A 15,092-nucleotide genomic window follows, 5' to 3' on the forward strand; every position below is an offset into this window, starting at 1 on the left:
TATATATATATATATATTTTTTTGATATAAATTTATATCAATTTTTTTTTATTTTAAAAGGTATAATTTATAATTTTAATAGATTAAAATACATAATTTTTTTATCCTAGTAATAAATATATACTAAAAGTACTCAAAGAAAATATTTTATTTATAGTTAATTATAGAAATATTATTGATATGATATTTGTATGTATATCTAAATTTGTCTTCTAATTCTATTCTTCTTAATCTTTTTTCTTCTCTATTCACACTTTTTAACTTCTGTCTTAAACATTTTTTGCTTTACATTCTACTCTTTTTTTTCTCTTTAAATTTATATTAACAAAGATAATTAACCACCATACTCTTATATAAGTAAAAAAATTAAGCTTGTAATGTTTCTTATGTTTTAGCTATTTAGACCTTTACTAGTTACTAGGCACAATCAAATATAAAAATATCACAACATAATACCATTCATTAAAATATAAAATCTAATTTTATCCTGATACATATCAGATTAAGTTTTTAACCTAAAATTATAGATTGAAATACAATTATATTATATATACACTATATTGGCCATAACATTAATTTATTATATAAAGATTTAATTTGATAAATTTTTTTGAAACATTCTCAATAATCAAATAATTCATTAAGTGAAAATAATTCATTAGGTGGATAATTTGAAAAAAACTAAATGTGATTCTTAATATATTTTTACAAAATTATATAGAAATAAATCTAATATATATAAATAAGATCAAAATTCAAATAAAAGTTTCTATTTTTTTTAAGTATAATTTATTTTCTGAGACTAAAATTAGAATATTAAAATTTAGTATTATATTTAAAAGTTAGAGTTTAAAACTAAAATTTCAATACAAAAAATAAAATTTCAGTCACTTTAATATTTTTAGAAAATAAAGACATAGAAAATAAAATTTTTTAAAAAATAATTAAAATTTTAATGACATTTTTTAAAAAAAGTATCACTTTTTTAATTTTAAATTTAGTCTTTAATTTTTATATTTATTTTAAACTAAATATAATGTTCAATCTCTTAATGTCAATTTCTCTTTTAAAAGCAGTTTAAATATTTAATATTCATAATATGTAAAGAATTTTTTTCTTATTTATTTTTTTGTGTTTTTTTATCCTCCCCCTCTCTCTCTTCTGCCATTACACTTTGACAAGGTGTTTAGCCGTGATTTTCAATGTATACGGCTTTTTAATTTAGTTGGGCATGTTGTTGACTAATGATAGTCACTTTTTTAATGTTCATTATGAATCCCTCGAGAATGCCATTTAACTTTTTTGTTAAACCGCTATAAGAACAGAAATTTCTATCTTAAAGGACTGAACCATTCACATTTATTTTGAACCAATCTTCTTCCAATCGAGTCCACCCAACCAGAATTGAGTGCGACACTTATAAGGTTATTGAGCTTTTTTTCTTAAAATGCAGCTTATCTCTTGTATTAACACTTTTTCGTTCGGGTCTTAGGTTTGAATTAATGAATTTTTTCTTTTTTTTTATACATTAAAAATATTGATCCTTTAGTATTCTCTATTTAATTTTTTTTTATTTAGGTATTTATAGTGCACAGTTATAACTATATTCCTTTGTAATTTTTGGAATAAGATTTTTTATATATGTCTGGACAGGTAGGATTAAATTAAATCATTAACTCAGCTAAGACAAGTGAGGTATGGTTAGTATCATTGGCGATAAGGTATTTTTCTTCTGTGATAATAAAAAAAGCCTGTGGAATCGGTGAAAGTTAAATTTCATTTGATGTGGAAGGACTTTTTCGATAAAAGTGCTGTTATGGAGACCCCGATTACCGAAGTCATTTTAAGTGCTACGATGGAAATAGACGAAGGAGGACGTTGATTGGGTAAATTGAAAAGTTAAAAAGGTGCTATAGGATTAATTTGGATTGGTTTTTGAAAAAAAATAATTTTTATATATTTAAAAAGATATTTTTTCACTTATAAAAATTATTTTATATTTGCATAAGCTTTTGAAAAAGAATTTTCAATTATTAAAAACATATTTTGTTTTTTTTTTTAAAGTAATGTATTGTTACCTTTTAGAAAAGATAAATAATTTATTTTTTAATAAAAATATTTTTTTTAAAATACGTATCTAAATAAGTTTTAAAATGAATAAAAATATTTTATTTAATTTTTTTGTAATTAAAAAAATAATTCAAACTAGCATATAATAAAAAATTTCCTTTTTGTTTAAACCTAATGTATTAAAAATTTATTAAATCTAATAAATAAATAATATATTATCCCATACATATTTAAAAAATAAAAAAATAGAGACTATAAAATCTAAAAGTCCACAAAAAAAGTCAAAGACTACTACTCTTTTATTTGAAGTAAAAAATATTTATATTAAAAAAATTTGAAATTAATTATTAACTAATTGCAATAAAACAGGCTATTAAAAACATTTAGCTGATACTACTTTTATTTTGAAAAAAAAATATTTTAAATTTAATTTATTAGTAACTTTTTTTTATTTGCAGATTTCTATAATAATATTATTATTTAATTCAATTCAGTTGTTACAAATAATAACGGTAGATAATAAGTTATTTTAATTTGTTTTTTGTTATCCGTCATAAATATACATATATATACATCTTGTGATTTAAAATTATATCAATTTTTTTCTATTTTAAAAGGTATAATTTATAATCCTAATAAACTGAAATATATAATTTCTTATCCTAATAATAAATATACATTAAAAATACTCAAAAAGAATATTTTATTTATACTTAATTATAAAAATATTATTAATATGATATTTTTATATATATCTAAATTTGTCTTCTAATTTCATTCTTCTTAATATTTTCTTTTCTCAATTCACATTTTTTAACTTCTTTCTTAAATTTTCTTTGCTTCACATTCTACTTCTTTTTCTCTCTTTAAATATATATTAACCAAGGTAATTAACCACCGTACTCTTATGTCAGTAAAAAAATCAGCTTGTAATATTTCTTATGTTGTAGCTATTTGGATCTTTACTAAATAATAGGCACAATCAAATATAAAAATATCATAACTAAAACTTTAACCACAACATTCATTGAAATATGAAATCTAATTTATTCTGATATCACACATCAGATTAAATTTTTAACCTAAAACTATAGATTAAAATACAATTATGTTATGTATACACTAAATTAGCCATAAAATCAATTTATTATATAAAGATTTAATTTGATTAAATCTTTTAAAAAGGTATTTACACTTTTTAAAAATATAAGTTCTTTATTTTATATTTGATAACTAAAAAAATAATATATTTATGCTTATAATTTTTAAAAGAGAAAGGTGCCTTTGAAAGTATTTTAAATAAAATTTTTTAAAAATAGTTTGTATTTATTAAAATTAAAAAAATTAATATAATTTTATATATTAATTAATATTCAAATTTAACTCATATGTTATAATCTAATATAATCTCATATATTATTTATACACAAATATATGGTAAATAATTTTTTGTTATATGAGAACTAATGTGTAGTTTGGGTTTTATTTAAGAATTTATCGTTGGACAATAGATTATTGTAAAGTTTAAAACTCTCAACCCTTATTTAAGTGTATGAGTGAACTATAATTTAATTTTAGTACATTATTAGTATTAAACAATTTTATATATACATTCAATTATGTAATGTTAAGTTAATAATAATAACTATTTTTTATACTAACATAATGAATAATTATTTAAAATAACAAATGTAATTAGACGACCGTATAAATTGTTTCATCAAAAATTAAACTCATGAACTTAAGCTTATAAGGTTTTTTTTTTAATCTTTGAAGTTTTTTTTTTCTTAACTAATCTAAGCCCAACTATTTAATAAATGGGCTAGTTTATGTTATGCCACTAGCTACTTCTAGAATATCAAAATCTACTTACTGATCAGTACACCTAAAAAAACAAATCTACTTACATCACAATCATTTTAACAAATAAAATTTTAGTTTATTAGAGTCAAATTTTAATAACCAGATACAAAATTTGAGATTTAATCAGGACAAAAAAATGAGATGGTATTTTTTTGGTCTGTAGAATTATGAATAATTGATAAATTAATATATAATTTCTCTGTTTTTCCCTTTTAATAAAAAATCCTCAAATGCCTATTTTAAGTGGTTCTTCAATATTTATTTTAGTTAGCCAAAGTATAGAATCTGAGCTGAATACTGTGGTTATTAAAAAAATTATTTATGCTGAAAAAGTTTTATTTTTTTGAACTGGTCTAAATTGAATTAGGTATTAGTTAAAGGGAAATGAATTCTCTTAATTTTTTTTAACAATTGAAAGAATAAAGTGTAATCTCTCATCATTAATTTTATAAGTGGGACAAAAAAATATAAAAAAATATTAAAAATTAGAGATCATATTTTATTTTTTTAATTATTAAAAAAAAATTAAGAAGATCAATTTCTTTAATGAGAGTCCTACAAATTAAACTTTAGGTGCAGGAAAGAAAAAAAAACGAAAAAGAAAAAGAAATAAAAAATCGTGACTTAATAGAAATTATTATTTAATTTAGTATTTAAATTGACATCCAATTTATGTTGCTTTATGACATTGAAGTCAACATGATAAATAGAGTCAAACATACGCGAAAATAGTTTTGTTTTTTATTAAAAAAAATACATATTAATGTGCATTGAGTGTCACTAAAGTTATTCTCGTTGTTGTTATTTCTAAGTTGCTGAAGAAAATAAATTATTTTTATGAAACATGTTTAATTGAAATGTAAAATGTAAAAATTAAGTTAAAACTTACTAAAGTTAATGTTAGTTTTCAATAAATTTTTAAGATGGATTGGTATGCAAAAGATAGTAATTTGTTCTTTAATGATATTTTTAAGAATTAAATTCTTATAATAAAATTTGTTAAGAATACATAATTAAAAATTTTATTAAAAGTAATGGATAAATCAATTTGTTTAACAAAAATAACTCTTAAATTTTTTAAGAAAAATAACAAAATTATTTTTTTAATCCAAATTACGGTGAATAGCATGATTACTTTCATGTACCAATATTTATTTTCATTCCATAGATTTTTTTTTTAATTTAATGTGAGGAAGCCACCTTGCAGCTCCACAATCATATCATATATAAATAAGGGACCATTGCAATTAAGAATTAACCAATTTTACTACCAACAAGTATAGAGTAATTATGGTACCAAAGGTCTGTTTGGAAAATTTTAGAAGTAATTTTTTTTAACTTTTGACTTATGAAAAGTAATAGTATTAATGTCTGGTGTAATTTTTAAAATTAAATTATAATTTTCTAAAAAGTTATTTAAGAATTTATAGAAAAGTTAAAAAAAATGACTTCTCTTATAATACTTCTACTTTTTATCATATTTTTATAAAATAAACACTTTTAAAATTAAAAATCTAAATACAATAATTTATTTATAAGTTACTTTTAACAGTGTCATTTATTATTTAAGTTATTTTATCAAAAGAAATTTAAGTAAATTGGTTACCAAATCGGACCTAATAATATATATAGAGCCATAAACAAGTACCCTCCATCACACTTAATGCATCACTAACTACTTTACCAAAAAGACTACTAAGTACCCTCTTATCATAATCCCAACAAAAAAATAAAGTCAAACACTACTTGGACTTGTTTAAATATATAGGCCTTTCCCCAAAGAGTCTAGTTCTTTTTAAGAAATAATTTTGGTTTCGAAATTATTTTTATGTTTAAAATTTCTTGGACTTGACAATTCAAAGTTTCAAATTTATGGTGTAACAAGACAAACGTCATTTAAAGTTTATGTGGGGTTTGGTTTGGATTTCCACCCTCATTTATATTTAACATAATGCACAGGGCTCTCCATTTTAGAGTTTCTTAATTAATATATGGTTTAATTACTCGATTACTATAATTTTGCTAAATTTTTAATTAAATTTTTATATTTTTTAATTAAATTTTTACACTACTTTTATTCATGTTAAAAATATTAAAATTAACATCATATTTTTTTATTAAAATACATGCGGTTAAATATTTAATTAAATTTTTAATTATAAAAATATTTTTAATTTGCAAAAAAATATTCAACTAATTCTAATTTTTTTACACTAGGAAAAACTTAATTACAAAATTAAAGTAGTGTAGAGGTCCAATTAAAAAGAAAAAAAAGTATAAAAATCAAATTAAAAATTTAGTGAAATTATAAAGACTAACAGAATAATTAAATCTTAATATATTTGTGGAAGAAGTCTAGAATTACTGTTATTTTCTCATTTTTAAATAATGATAAACTTCTTGTTTGAAATGAAGTGAACAATAGACAAAATAAATATCCTAATTTATTAGAAAATATTTTGTGTTTAAGCAAATTTGTTGAAAAATAAGTGTCATACTTTAACTCGACTTTTTAACAAAATTATATATATATGATAACTAAATAAAAAAATTATAACCTAAACATGTCGTTTTTTAAAAAAAAAAAGAGAATTGACATTTAAATAACATAAGAAATGATAAATCAAGACATTTTAGTTTTTCATTAAAATATTAATTTGTTTCAAATTTAATGTAAAACTATTTTTTTTCTTCTTAAAAAGTTTTTTTTTTTTGAAAGAAGATATTTTTGTAGGAATCAGTCCAAACAAGCCTAAAGCAAATTTAAATAGATTTTCAGTTTAAAAGACATTAAATGATTTTATTCAAACAAAACTCTTTCTTTACTTTTTGAAGATTTGGAATGAATTATATTTTCAAACAAACATAAAAGGCTGACAAGTCTCATCTAAATCCACTATAGTTCACACCTTAACTTGACAAGACACCATTCTAAAACATAAACTAATAAAATCATTTCCGATTCGTCTACCACTATTTATTAACATCAAAGTCAAACGGCACTATGGCACCTTCCTCCAATAACCAAATGGAGAATTTTCTTTTAATTAAACCAATTAGAAAAAAGTTAATGTTAACAAGTATTTATGATAATAACTCATTACACAATTATAAATCTTTTAAATAAAATTTAAATTCGCAACAAATTAATTATTTGTTTGACAAACTGAAAAATGTTGCAAAAAAATCGAAAAAACAAAACCAATTAGAGAATTATTACTCTACTCTACCTATAAAATCACCAACATGTAGGTCAGATTCTATCACTACAAACTTGATAAACTCCTCAATTCAACCCAACAAAATATATAATATATAAAAGAATAAAGAACTCAAATTAATAATAAAGGTTCAAAACATAATGATAATACAACTTTTTTTTAGAATGTCATTTTATACATTTTTCTTTTATATTATACGTTTGTATAAATTTTTAGAAAAAAAACTGAGGAATATTATCAAAATAGAGTTTAATTTTGATATACTTATTTATACAGTCGTATAATTATATTCATTTTTTTAGATGAGAATTTATATGATTAATGTGAAAATAATTATTTTTTTATGTAACATTAAGCAATTGAATACACGTGTAAAACTATTTATTATTTTCACTAATTTTTTTCTTAGTTTATTCCTATACTATTTATATCATTATTTAACTAAGAATTCTAATATAGTTGATATTGATTCAATGTCTTAAATCTTTAACCAAGAACTAAATCCTAATAACATACACAAAAAAAAATTAATACACTAATAATGTAAATTATACACAACATCTGATCATACATTAAATAAAAATAGCTAGTTTTAAAGTTCAACACTTAAAAAATCTACTATTATATGAAATTATATAATTGGATCACCATCTAAAATTTGTTATAGAATATCAAAATTAAACTTCAAAAATTCATAATCTCAGGAACACTATTTAATATCAAATGATTTAGTAATCAATAAAAATGACAAAATAAATGCATAACTCTCACATAATACAAAAAATAATTTGTGAGCTTTTATAACCAAATACGTTTATGATACTCTTTAGCTAAATTAAAAAGATAGACAAATTCTTAATAATAAAAAGTATATTAAAATATGAAATATGTATAAAATAAAATAAAATAAAATGAAATAATATATTTATACACAAACAAATATATAAAAATTAATTGCCAATCAACTATAGTTCAAATTGCACTTTTTAATTTGAATATGAAAACAAAAGTAATATTAGACTGATCCATTTTCTAGCTTCTCGAAATTTATATTTGCCCAATCATAAGTCGAACCAAACAAAATTTTAAAATCAAACAATTCGCATGATCCGATTTATGTACTCTGAATTTTTTCACAAAAACATAAAAAATTACTATATTAAACTATATCACTCATTTTGATTATATATCAAAATTTTTTAGGCCGAATGAACATTTAAATTATGTATTAATTATTAAAAGAAAATGGGGGGAGGCAGCAATGTTTTACTGCTATGTTATTCCCAAAGCCGATACTCTCTTCTTCTCTCATAAAGATTCTCTCTTTCTCTCTCTCTCTATTTAGTTTCTGCCTTGAGCTCCTTCTTCTTCCTCTTTCTATTATTATTTTCCACCAAACCCAAACACAAGAAACCATCCCAAAACCCAAACCCTAACTCAATTCCAATTCCAATTCCACTACCACGTGTTCAGATCAAACGCTAACTGCTTCGTTTTCACACCATGGAACTACAATCCCTATTCTTCTCGTTCCTCTTCTGCTTTTCGCTAACCCTAACCGCCGTTCACCTCGCCGCCGCCAATTCCGAAGGTGACGCACTCTACACTCTCAAACGGAGTCTCTCCGACCCCGATAACGTTCTCCAGAGCTGGGATCCAACACTTGTTAGCCCCTGCACTTGGTTCCACGTCACCTGCAACCAGAACAACCGCGTTACTCGAGTGTATACTCTCTCTCTCTCTCTCTCTCTCTCTCTCTCTCTCTCATGTCTTTGTTTGTGTGTAATTGTTCTTTTGTGTAGTGAATAATGATTCTACTCGTTTCTTCTTTGACATTTTGCTCCCCTTTGTTAGATGGGGGAAAAATTAAACTTTGTCTTGTTCTGTTTCATGGGGATATGATCGGGAAATTGTTAATTTTTTGTACTATTGTTCCTTTTTTTGGGGGGAAATTGTTATTAGATTTGTACTTTTTTTGCTGCTTGTGGAGTTTTTTCTTCTTAATTTTTATTCTTTTTACTCTGTAAGTCAACGCTTGTATATGAGTTTTATGTAGGAGTGATTCTAATTTCTGAGGTTCGTGGTTGATTGAAGGGATTGGGTTTGTTGTTGAAATTGCTTGATATTACAACTTTCAGTTTATGTTTTTGATGCTTCACTGTATTTTAAAAACATAGATGTTCTTCTTCATGTTTCTGTTTGAAGAAAAAGCTTTAAAGGAATTTAGCTAGGTGCCTCTAATCTGTATTGTGTTTTTGTTTTATGGCAGTGGCTAAGTATCTCTTTGATACTTGATTTGATATTCTTCAACCTGTTAATGTTATATTTTGGAATAGAAATTGCTAATTTTGGATTGACTGAAGTAGTTAGTATTCCATTGGCATTTTTTGTAATTGATCATCTTGTGTTACTTTCTGCAGGGATCTCGGTAACTCTAACCTATCTGGGCATTTGGTACCTGAACTTGGGAAGCTTGAGCATTTACAATATCTGTATGTTATATATGCTCTTTGGTCTAAATTTTGTTTGTTACCGTGGGTTTATGAATGTCGAATGAGCACATAGCATTTTTACTGCAGTCCGCTGTTTGTTGTAGGTTGTAGTGTTTCATATTTGTTAGTTTTTGCTGTTTACTTTGTTCTCTTATTGCTGATACAGTGAGCTGTACAAAAACAACATTCAAGGAACTATTCCTCCGGAGCTTGGAAACCTCAAGAGTCTTGTTAGCTTGGACTTGTATAACAACAACATATCTGGCACCATCCCTCCTTCACTTGGGAAATTGAAGAATCTTGTTTTTCTGTAAGTATGATTAATGACTATTAGTATGACTAAACTATTCCTCCAAGATGATGTAGGAAATATCCAAGAACCTTTTCAACTGTTAAATCCTTTAACTAGGCTTCTAGCTCGGCGTGAGACTGAAATTCATCAATTAACCCCTTGAAGCTAGGTAAAATAAGTTCCATAATTTAGATAAGAAATAACCTGACCTAGTAGTCCCATTCTGGAGTGTCGGTAGATCTTTGCGTTTTTCAATATGATATGGCATAACTTGACACATCAGTCAAAATACTTATTTTTTGTTACTAATTTATCATAAGAATCACCAGCTTGCATGTTTCTCATAAGTTTTTTCTTTGCAGTCGACTTAATGACAATCGATTAACTGGCCCGATCCCCAAGGAACTTGTTGGTATATCAAGCCTCAAAGTAGTGTAAGTCAAACTGTTGTCTTTATCTTTATATGTTCATAAAATTGTATAGTGATATTATGATGTGTGCTTACAAAGAGCCTAACCATCCACGTTATCTCAGGGATGTCTCTAACAATAACTTGTGTGGAACAATTCCTACCTCTGGGCCATTTGAGCATATTCCATTGAATAAGTACGTTTTTCAAGTCTATTTTCCGTCTATTTAACTACTATTTGCATGTATTTTTCTCTTATTCTTCATGTGGAGCTATTCATTGGTTTTTTCTTGACCCTTATATGTTTTGGTTTTGAGAAGAGGTAAGAGGGGCATTGTGGGGGATGCAATTTGTTGTTTGATGGTGAAGATATGTGGTAGTAATATTGTATGTGAGTGCACATTATATAGGAATGAAATATTTTTTATTTAGTTGGATCCCTCATGTAGCAGCATGCTATTCGAAAATGGGAATTTATGCATTTTCTTGTCATACATGAGTTTCTTTACATTTTTACTTTTCAGTTGCAATCATTAAAGCTTGCCTTTTAGAATTTAACCACAATATGTTTTCAGCTACCTGGCTATCCTTTTCCTCTTCCTGTTACTGAACGAAAATCTTTGTTTCAATATTGTAGCTTTGAGAATAACCCTCGGTTGGAAGGTCCAGAGTTGTTGGGACTGGTGAGCTATGACACAAATTGCTCATGAACTTGATGGTTTGGTTGGGATCTCAATCTGGGTTGGTTGGAATTATAAATATGTATTATTATTATTATTATTCTGAAAATTGAAGTGTATTACCTCATAGTGTAATGGGCAGTGGTAAATGTAGTCCTTGGTATATGTAAAAAGAAAATCCGTTTACATACTGGAGAAGAGCATTGGCATTTGTAACAACAGTATTGTGATCTTCCAATGATGTTGAAGACATTAATATCCTATTGATGTAATACTAGAAAAGAATCGACTTGGTTACTGATGAAACTATTTGTGATGCTGTGCTCTGTTGTCTCATCTATTTGGACCCTGTTTCTGCTAATTACCATAATACAAACCAAATAGGATTGTAAGGATTATCATCTGGGTAATGATTGGTGTATTGTGTTAAAAATTATACCATTGAATTATCCTGGTGCATGATCTGAGTCTCAAATTTAGGACTAATTTGGTGGATGACAAGTTTGATGAACTTCAATTAACAAATAGTGGTGCTTTTCACTTCCCGCCTTTGGGGTTCAACAATTAATTATTGGAGACAATAAAGCTATTTTTGATGGGTTCCTTTCAATCTTTAATTTGTTGCAGATTGTCAGGTTTCCGGGAAACATGTGAAACAGATGCTAGGGAAAAAGTATTCAGTACTATGGCACTTAAAACATTTACTGTTTTGGTTAACTGAACAAAGGACCAAATTAGATTCAATTATGAATGCTCCCAAAAGAGCAATTCTGCAATTAACACAGTGCAAGTTCAATGCGAATCTAACTTCTTTAGAATGAAGTCATGCAAGATTGCTAGTATTCAATACAAGTATTGATATTTTCACACCTGAAAAGGGGCTCCATAGATAAAGACAATGTTATATTTGAAGGTTCAAAACAAAAGCTCAATCGGTTAATTTTAGTTTTTCTTTTATCCAATTTTTTAAAAAAAAATCTATGTTTTTTCAACAATTTCAATGAAAAGTTAGTTAGTAATTGCAGGTTCCATTGGTACAGGTTATATAATTTTATGGACAAGTATATTTATATATTAATAAAAAGTACAACATAAATGCCAACAAGGTCAGGATGGCCGAGTGGTCTAAGGCGCCAGACTCAAGTTCTGGTCCTCTAACGAGGGCGTGGGTTCAAATCCCACTTCTGACATGTTTTCATTTTTCAATATTTTTTGTGTTTTTTTTTTCATGCAAAGTTGCCCCTGTTTTTTATAAAAGCTTCACTAAGAATAAGTAATGACTGCACATCCTTTTAAGGCAAAGTGTGGGCCAACATACACTTATTATACGGACCTTTCGAGGAAAATCTTGGGCCCAAGATACATAATTAGAATTTGAATTTTTTTTCCCTTTTTCTTTTGAGGTGAAGTTGGGACAATTATTGACCTGTTTCCTAGTCAAACTACATTATATCAAACCAGAATGTAACATGAATCATTCAATCTTTTTCACCATTTACATTTAAAATATGTTTTTTTTTTATTAATGAGTTAACTTGCTATAATGAGTCAAAATATGTTTTTCTCGAAGCATATATTAATATTCTTTTGTCTATTGTGGTTAGTTAGAAAACTAGGTATTGCTTGAAAATTTTGAGCAACACTAAGCCTTCAAGAAAGCTCTCCTATTCTATGCGAAGATTATTAATTTTTAGTTCCCTACCGCTTTCAAACTTTCCTAATAATAATGCTCTAATCATGGAATTTTTTTCTAATATTGAATTATTAGGAGTGAATTTTTCAAAAATAATCCAAATTTTGTGTTATACTTTGTTGTGGAATTTTACAAAATATCAGTAATATTTTGTCTTTTTATATTAAAAAATATTTTTGTTTACAAAATATCAGTACTATTATTATAACAATATAAAATACTAAAATAACCAAATATTTTTGTATTTCACATTAAAATTATCTATAGGTAAAAAATTAGCCGTAACCATGATGTGTTAATTAGAAGTATATATTTTGAATTAAATGATAGTTTTTGAATTTTCAAATAATTTAATCATGAATCTGTATATTTGTGTCAATTATTGGGTTGTATGCATTCTCATCATCTCATGTGCCAAAGTGCAGTGCAATGTGACATAGTTTCCTAATTGAGCTTTGCTGCTATGATATCACACATTTCTGTGTCCATCAACTTTGCTTTAGTTATCAACTTTATGCAATTATGGAAATTACACCAAACGCACCACTAACCTAAACTAATGTCTCACACAAATATATAAGCATAATTTATAGAACATGCCCATCACTACATGTGCTATACATCAAATACTAAATAAGAGGCCCATCATGATCAATAATAAATTTACATTATTTATTTAAGCATGAAATATATACTCACAAAAAACACAAATTATTTCTAAAATTTAATCTTAATACATTTAATTAGTCGTGTATTATCACATAATCAAAAGTAACAAATTTTATATCCACTATATTTAAATTTTAAAATTATTATTTATATATCAAAATCAGTCACCATATATTTGTTTATAAATATATATTATTTAATTTATATTTTAATATAGAGTGAATATCTCATCCGATCCCTGACAATTATCTCGAAAAGATAACGAATTCATTGACAAAAAAAATCCAACCCAACCTCTAATCTTTGTTTTTCGGGATTGATTAGTCCTGTGAAAAAAAAATATTAGTTTTTTTGGTACATGGGCAAATTAGTCCCATGAAAGCAAAGTTCAGGAGCCGGGTTAAATATTTTTTTTGTCAAGAGCTTCATTATCTTTTGAGGTAATTGTCAGAAAACGTTTAAGATTTTTTTTCTTTAATATGTATTTTATACGAATAGTTTATTTTAGTATTTAATTTTTGTGTAATCTAAAATGATTGTTAAGTTATTTATACTATTAATATATTAAAATTAAAATTTTATTTTAATCAAAATTATTTATTATCATAATATAAAAATCATCGTCTTTACACAAGGCTGTATTTGTTTACAGAGACAGGACACTGAGACAGGGACACAGAGATACAAAATCGTGTTTGGCAGAGGAGACATGGACAGAGACAATGTGTTCAGAGATACTGAATTAGTATATTTTGTGTCTATCCTGACAGGAATGACACAGAGACACTAACAAGGGACGTAACTTATTTTTTATTTTTTCTTTCATTATTTTTGTTAATTTTTCATAATTATATTTTTTCTTATTATATTTTTCATCTCAAATATTTTTTGAATGAAAAAAATGAGAATAAATTGGATTTTCATAATTTGTTATAGTTTATCACCAAATAAGATACAAGAATACAAAATTTTGTGTTTGTGTCCATCAATATCTTGTCCTATTCTATTCTATTCTCAGTGTCTTGTCTTGTACTGTTCTTGAAAACAAACGCAACCCAATTGTCTGTTGTGGATGTTGAAAGAGTGTCCATTATACAAGTATAGGACATTGATAAGGTAAAAGAAAATTTCCCTTTTGTAGAGGTTTAATTTATTTTATATAATAATAATAATAATAATAATGATAATAATAATAATAATGATAAATTTTGTTATGGTGTCTAAATTGTTTAATTTATTTTTAAGATAAAAAATAAAAAATAAATTATATAAAATTTATTAAATATTATTTATTTATTTACTCTTTTTAATAATTTAAGTACAATATGATAGACATCATAACATTCACCAATAACAATAATCTAGAGTGTGTCCTCCATAGAAGTGCATGGACAAAAATGGAGTGGGGACCATAGAATATATACTATAACCCCTCAAATGTCTCATTGTCTAATTTTCATATTGAAGGAGAATAAATCTTGTGACTTTGCTCGTTAGCTCTAATGTAAACACAAATCCATAGAAAGAAATGAACCCAATAAGTTATAATTACACCACAGTCTGTCGTTATCTAATTTTCATATTCCAAATATATAAACTAATTCATCTTTATAAAAAGCTAAATTAGTTCAACAAAATTTTTTAATTTGAGTAACAACCTTTTTTTGTTATTTTTTATAATTAAATAAAATCTTTGATTTTCA

The 15,092-nt window shown here is 25.2% G+C and overlaps 1 protein-coding gene and 1 non-coding gene across 2 annotated transcripts; both read left to right on the forward strand.

Moving 5' to 3' along the window:
- Positions 1-8,344: 8,344 nt before the first annotated feature.
- On the forward strand, positions 8,345-11,333 carry LOC112702166 (leucine-rich repeat protein 1). The gene is made up of 6 exons (XM_025753091.2): positions 8,345-8,878; positions 9,575-9,646; positions 9,813-9,956; positions 10,301-10,372; positions 10,473-10,544; positions 10,985-11,333. Exons 1-6 carry the CDS (start codon positions 8,658-8,660, stop codon positions 11,055-11,057), a joined length of 654 nt encoding a protein of 217 aa, XP_025608876.1. The 5' UTR covers positions 8,345-8,657; the 3' UTR covers positions 11,058-11,333.
- Positions 11,334-12,133: 800 nt separating this feature from the next.
- TRNAL-CAA (transfer RNA leucine (anticodon CAA)) lies at positions 12,134-12,217 on the forward strand. Its single transcript has one exon. It is a non-coding gene; the product is annotated as a tRNA-Leu (tRNA).
- The last annotated feature ends 2,875 nt before the right edge of the window (positions 12,218-15,092 follow it).

This window comes from Arachis hypogaea, chromosome 7 (assembly GCF_003086295.3).
Source record: "Arachis hypogaea cultivar Tifrunner chromosome 7, arahy.Tifrunner.gnm2.J5K5, whole genome shotgun sequence".
NCBI classification, from domain to species: Eukaryota; Viridiplantae; Streptophyta; class Magnoliopsida; order Fabales; family Fabaceae; genus Arachis; species Arachis hypogaea.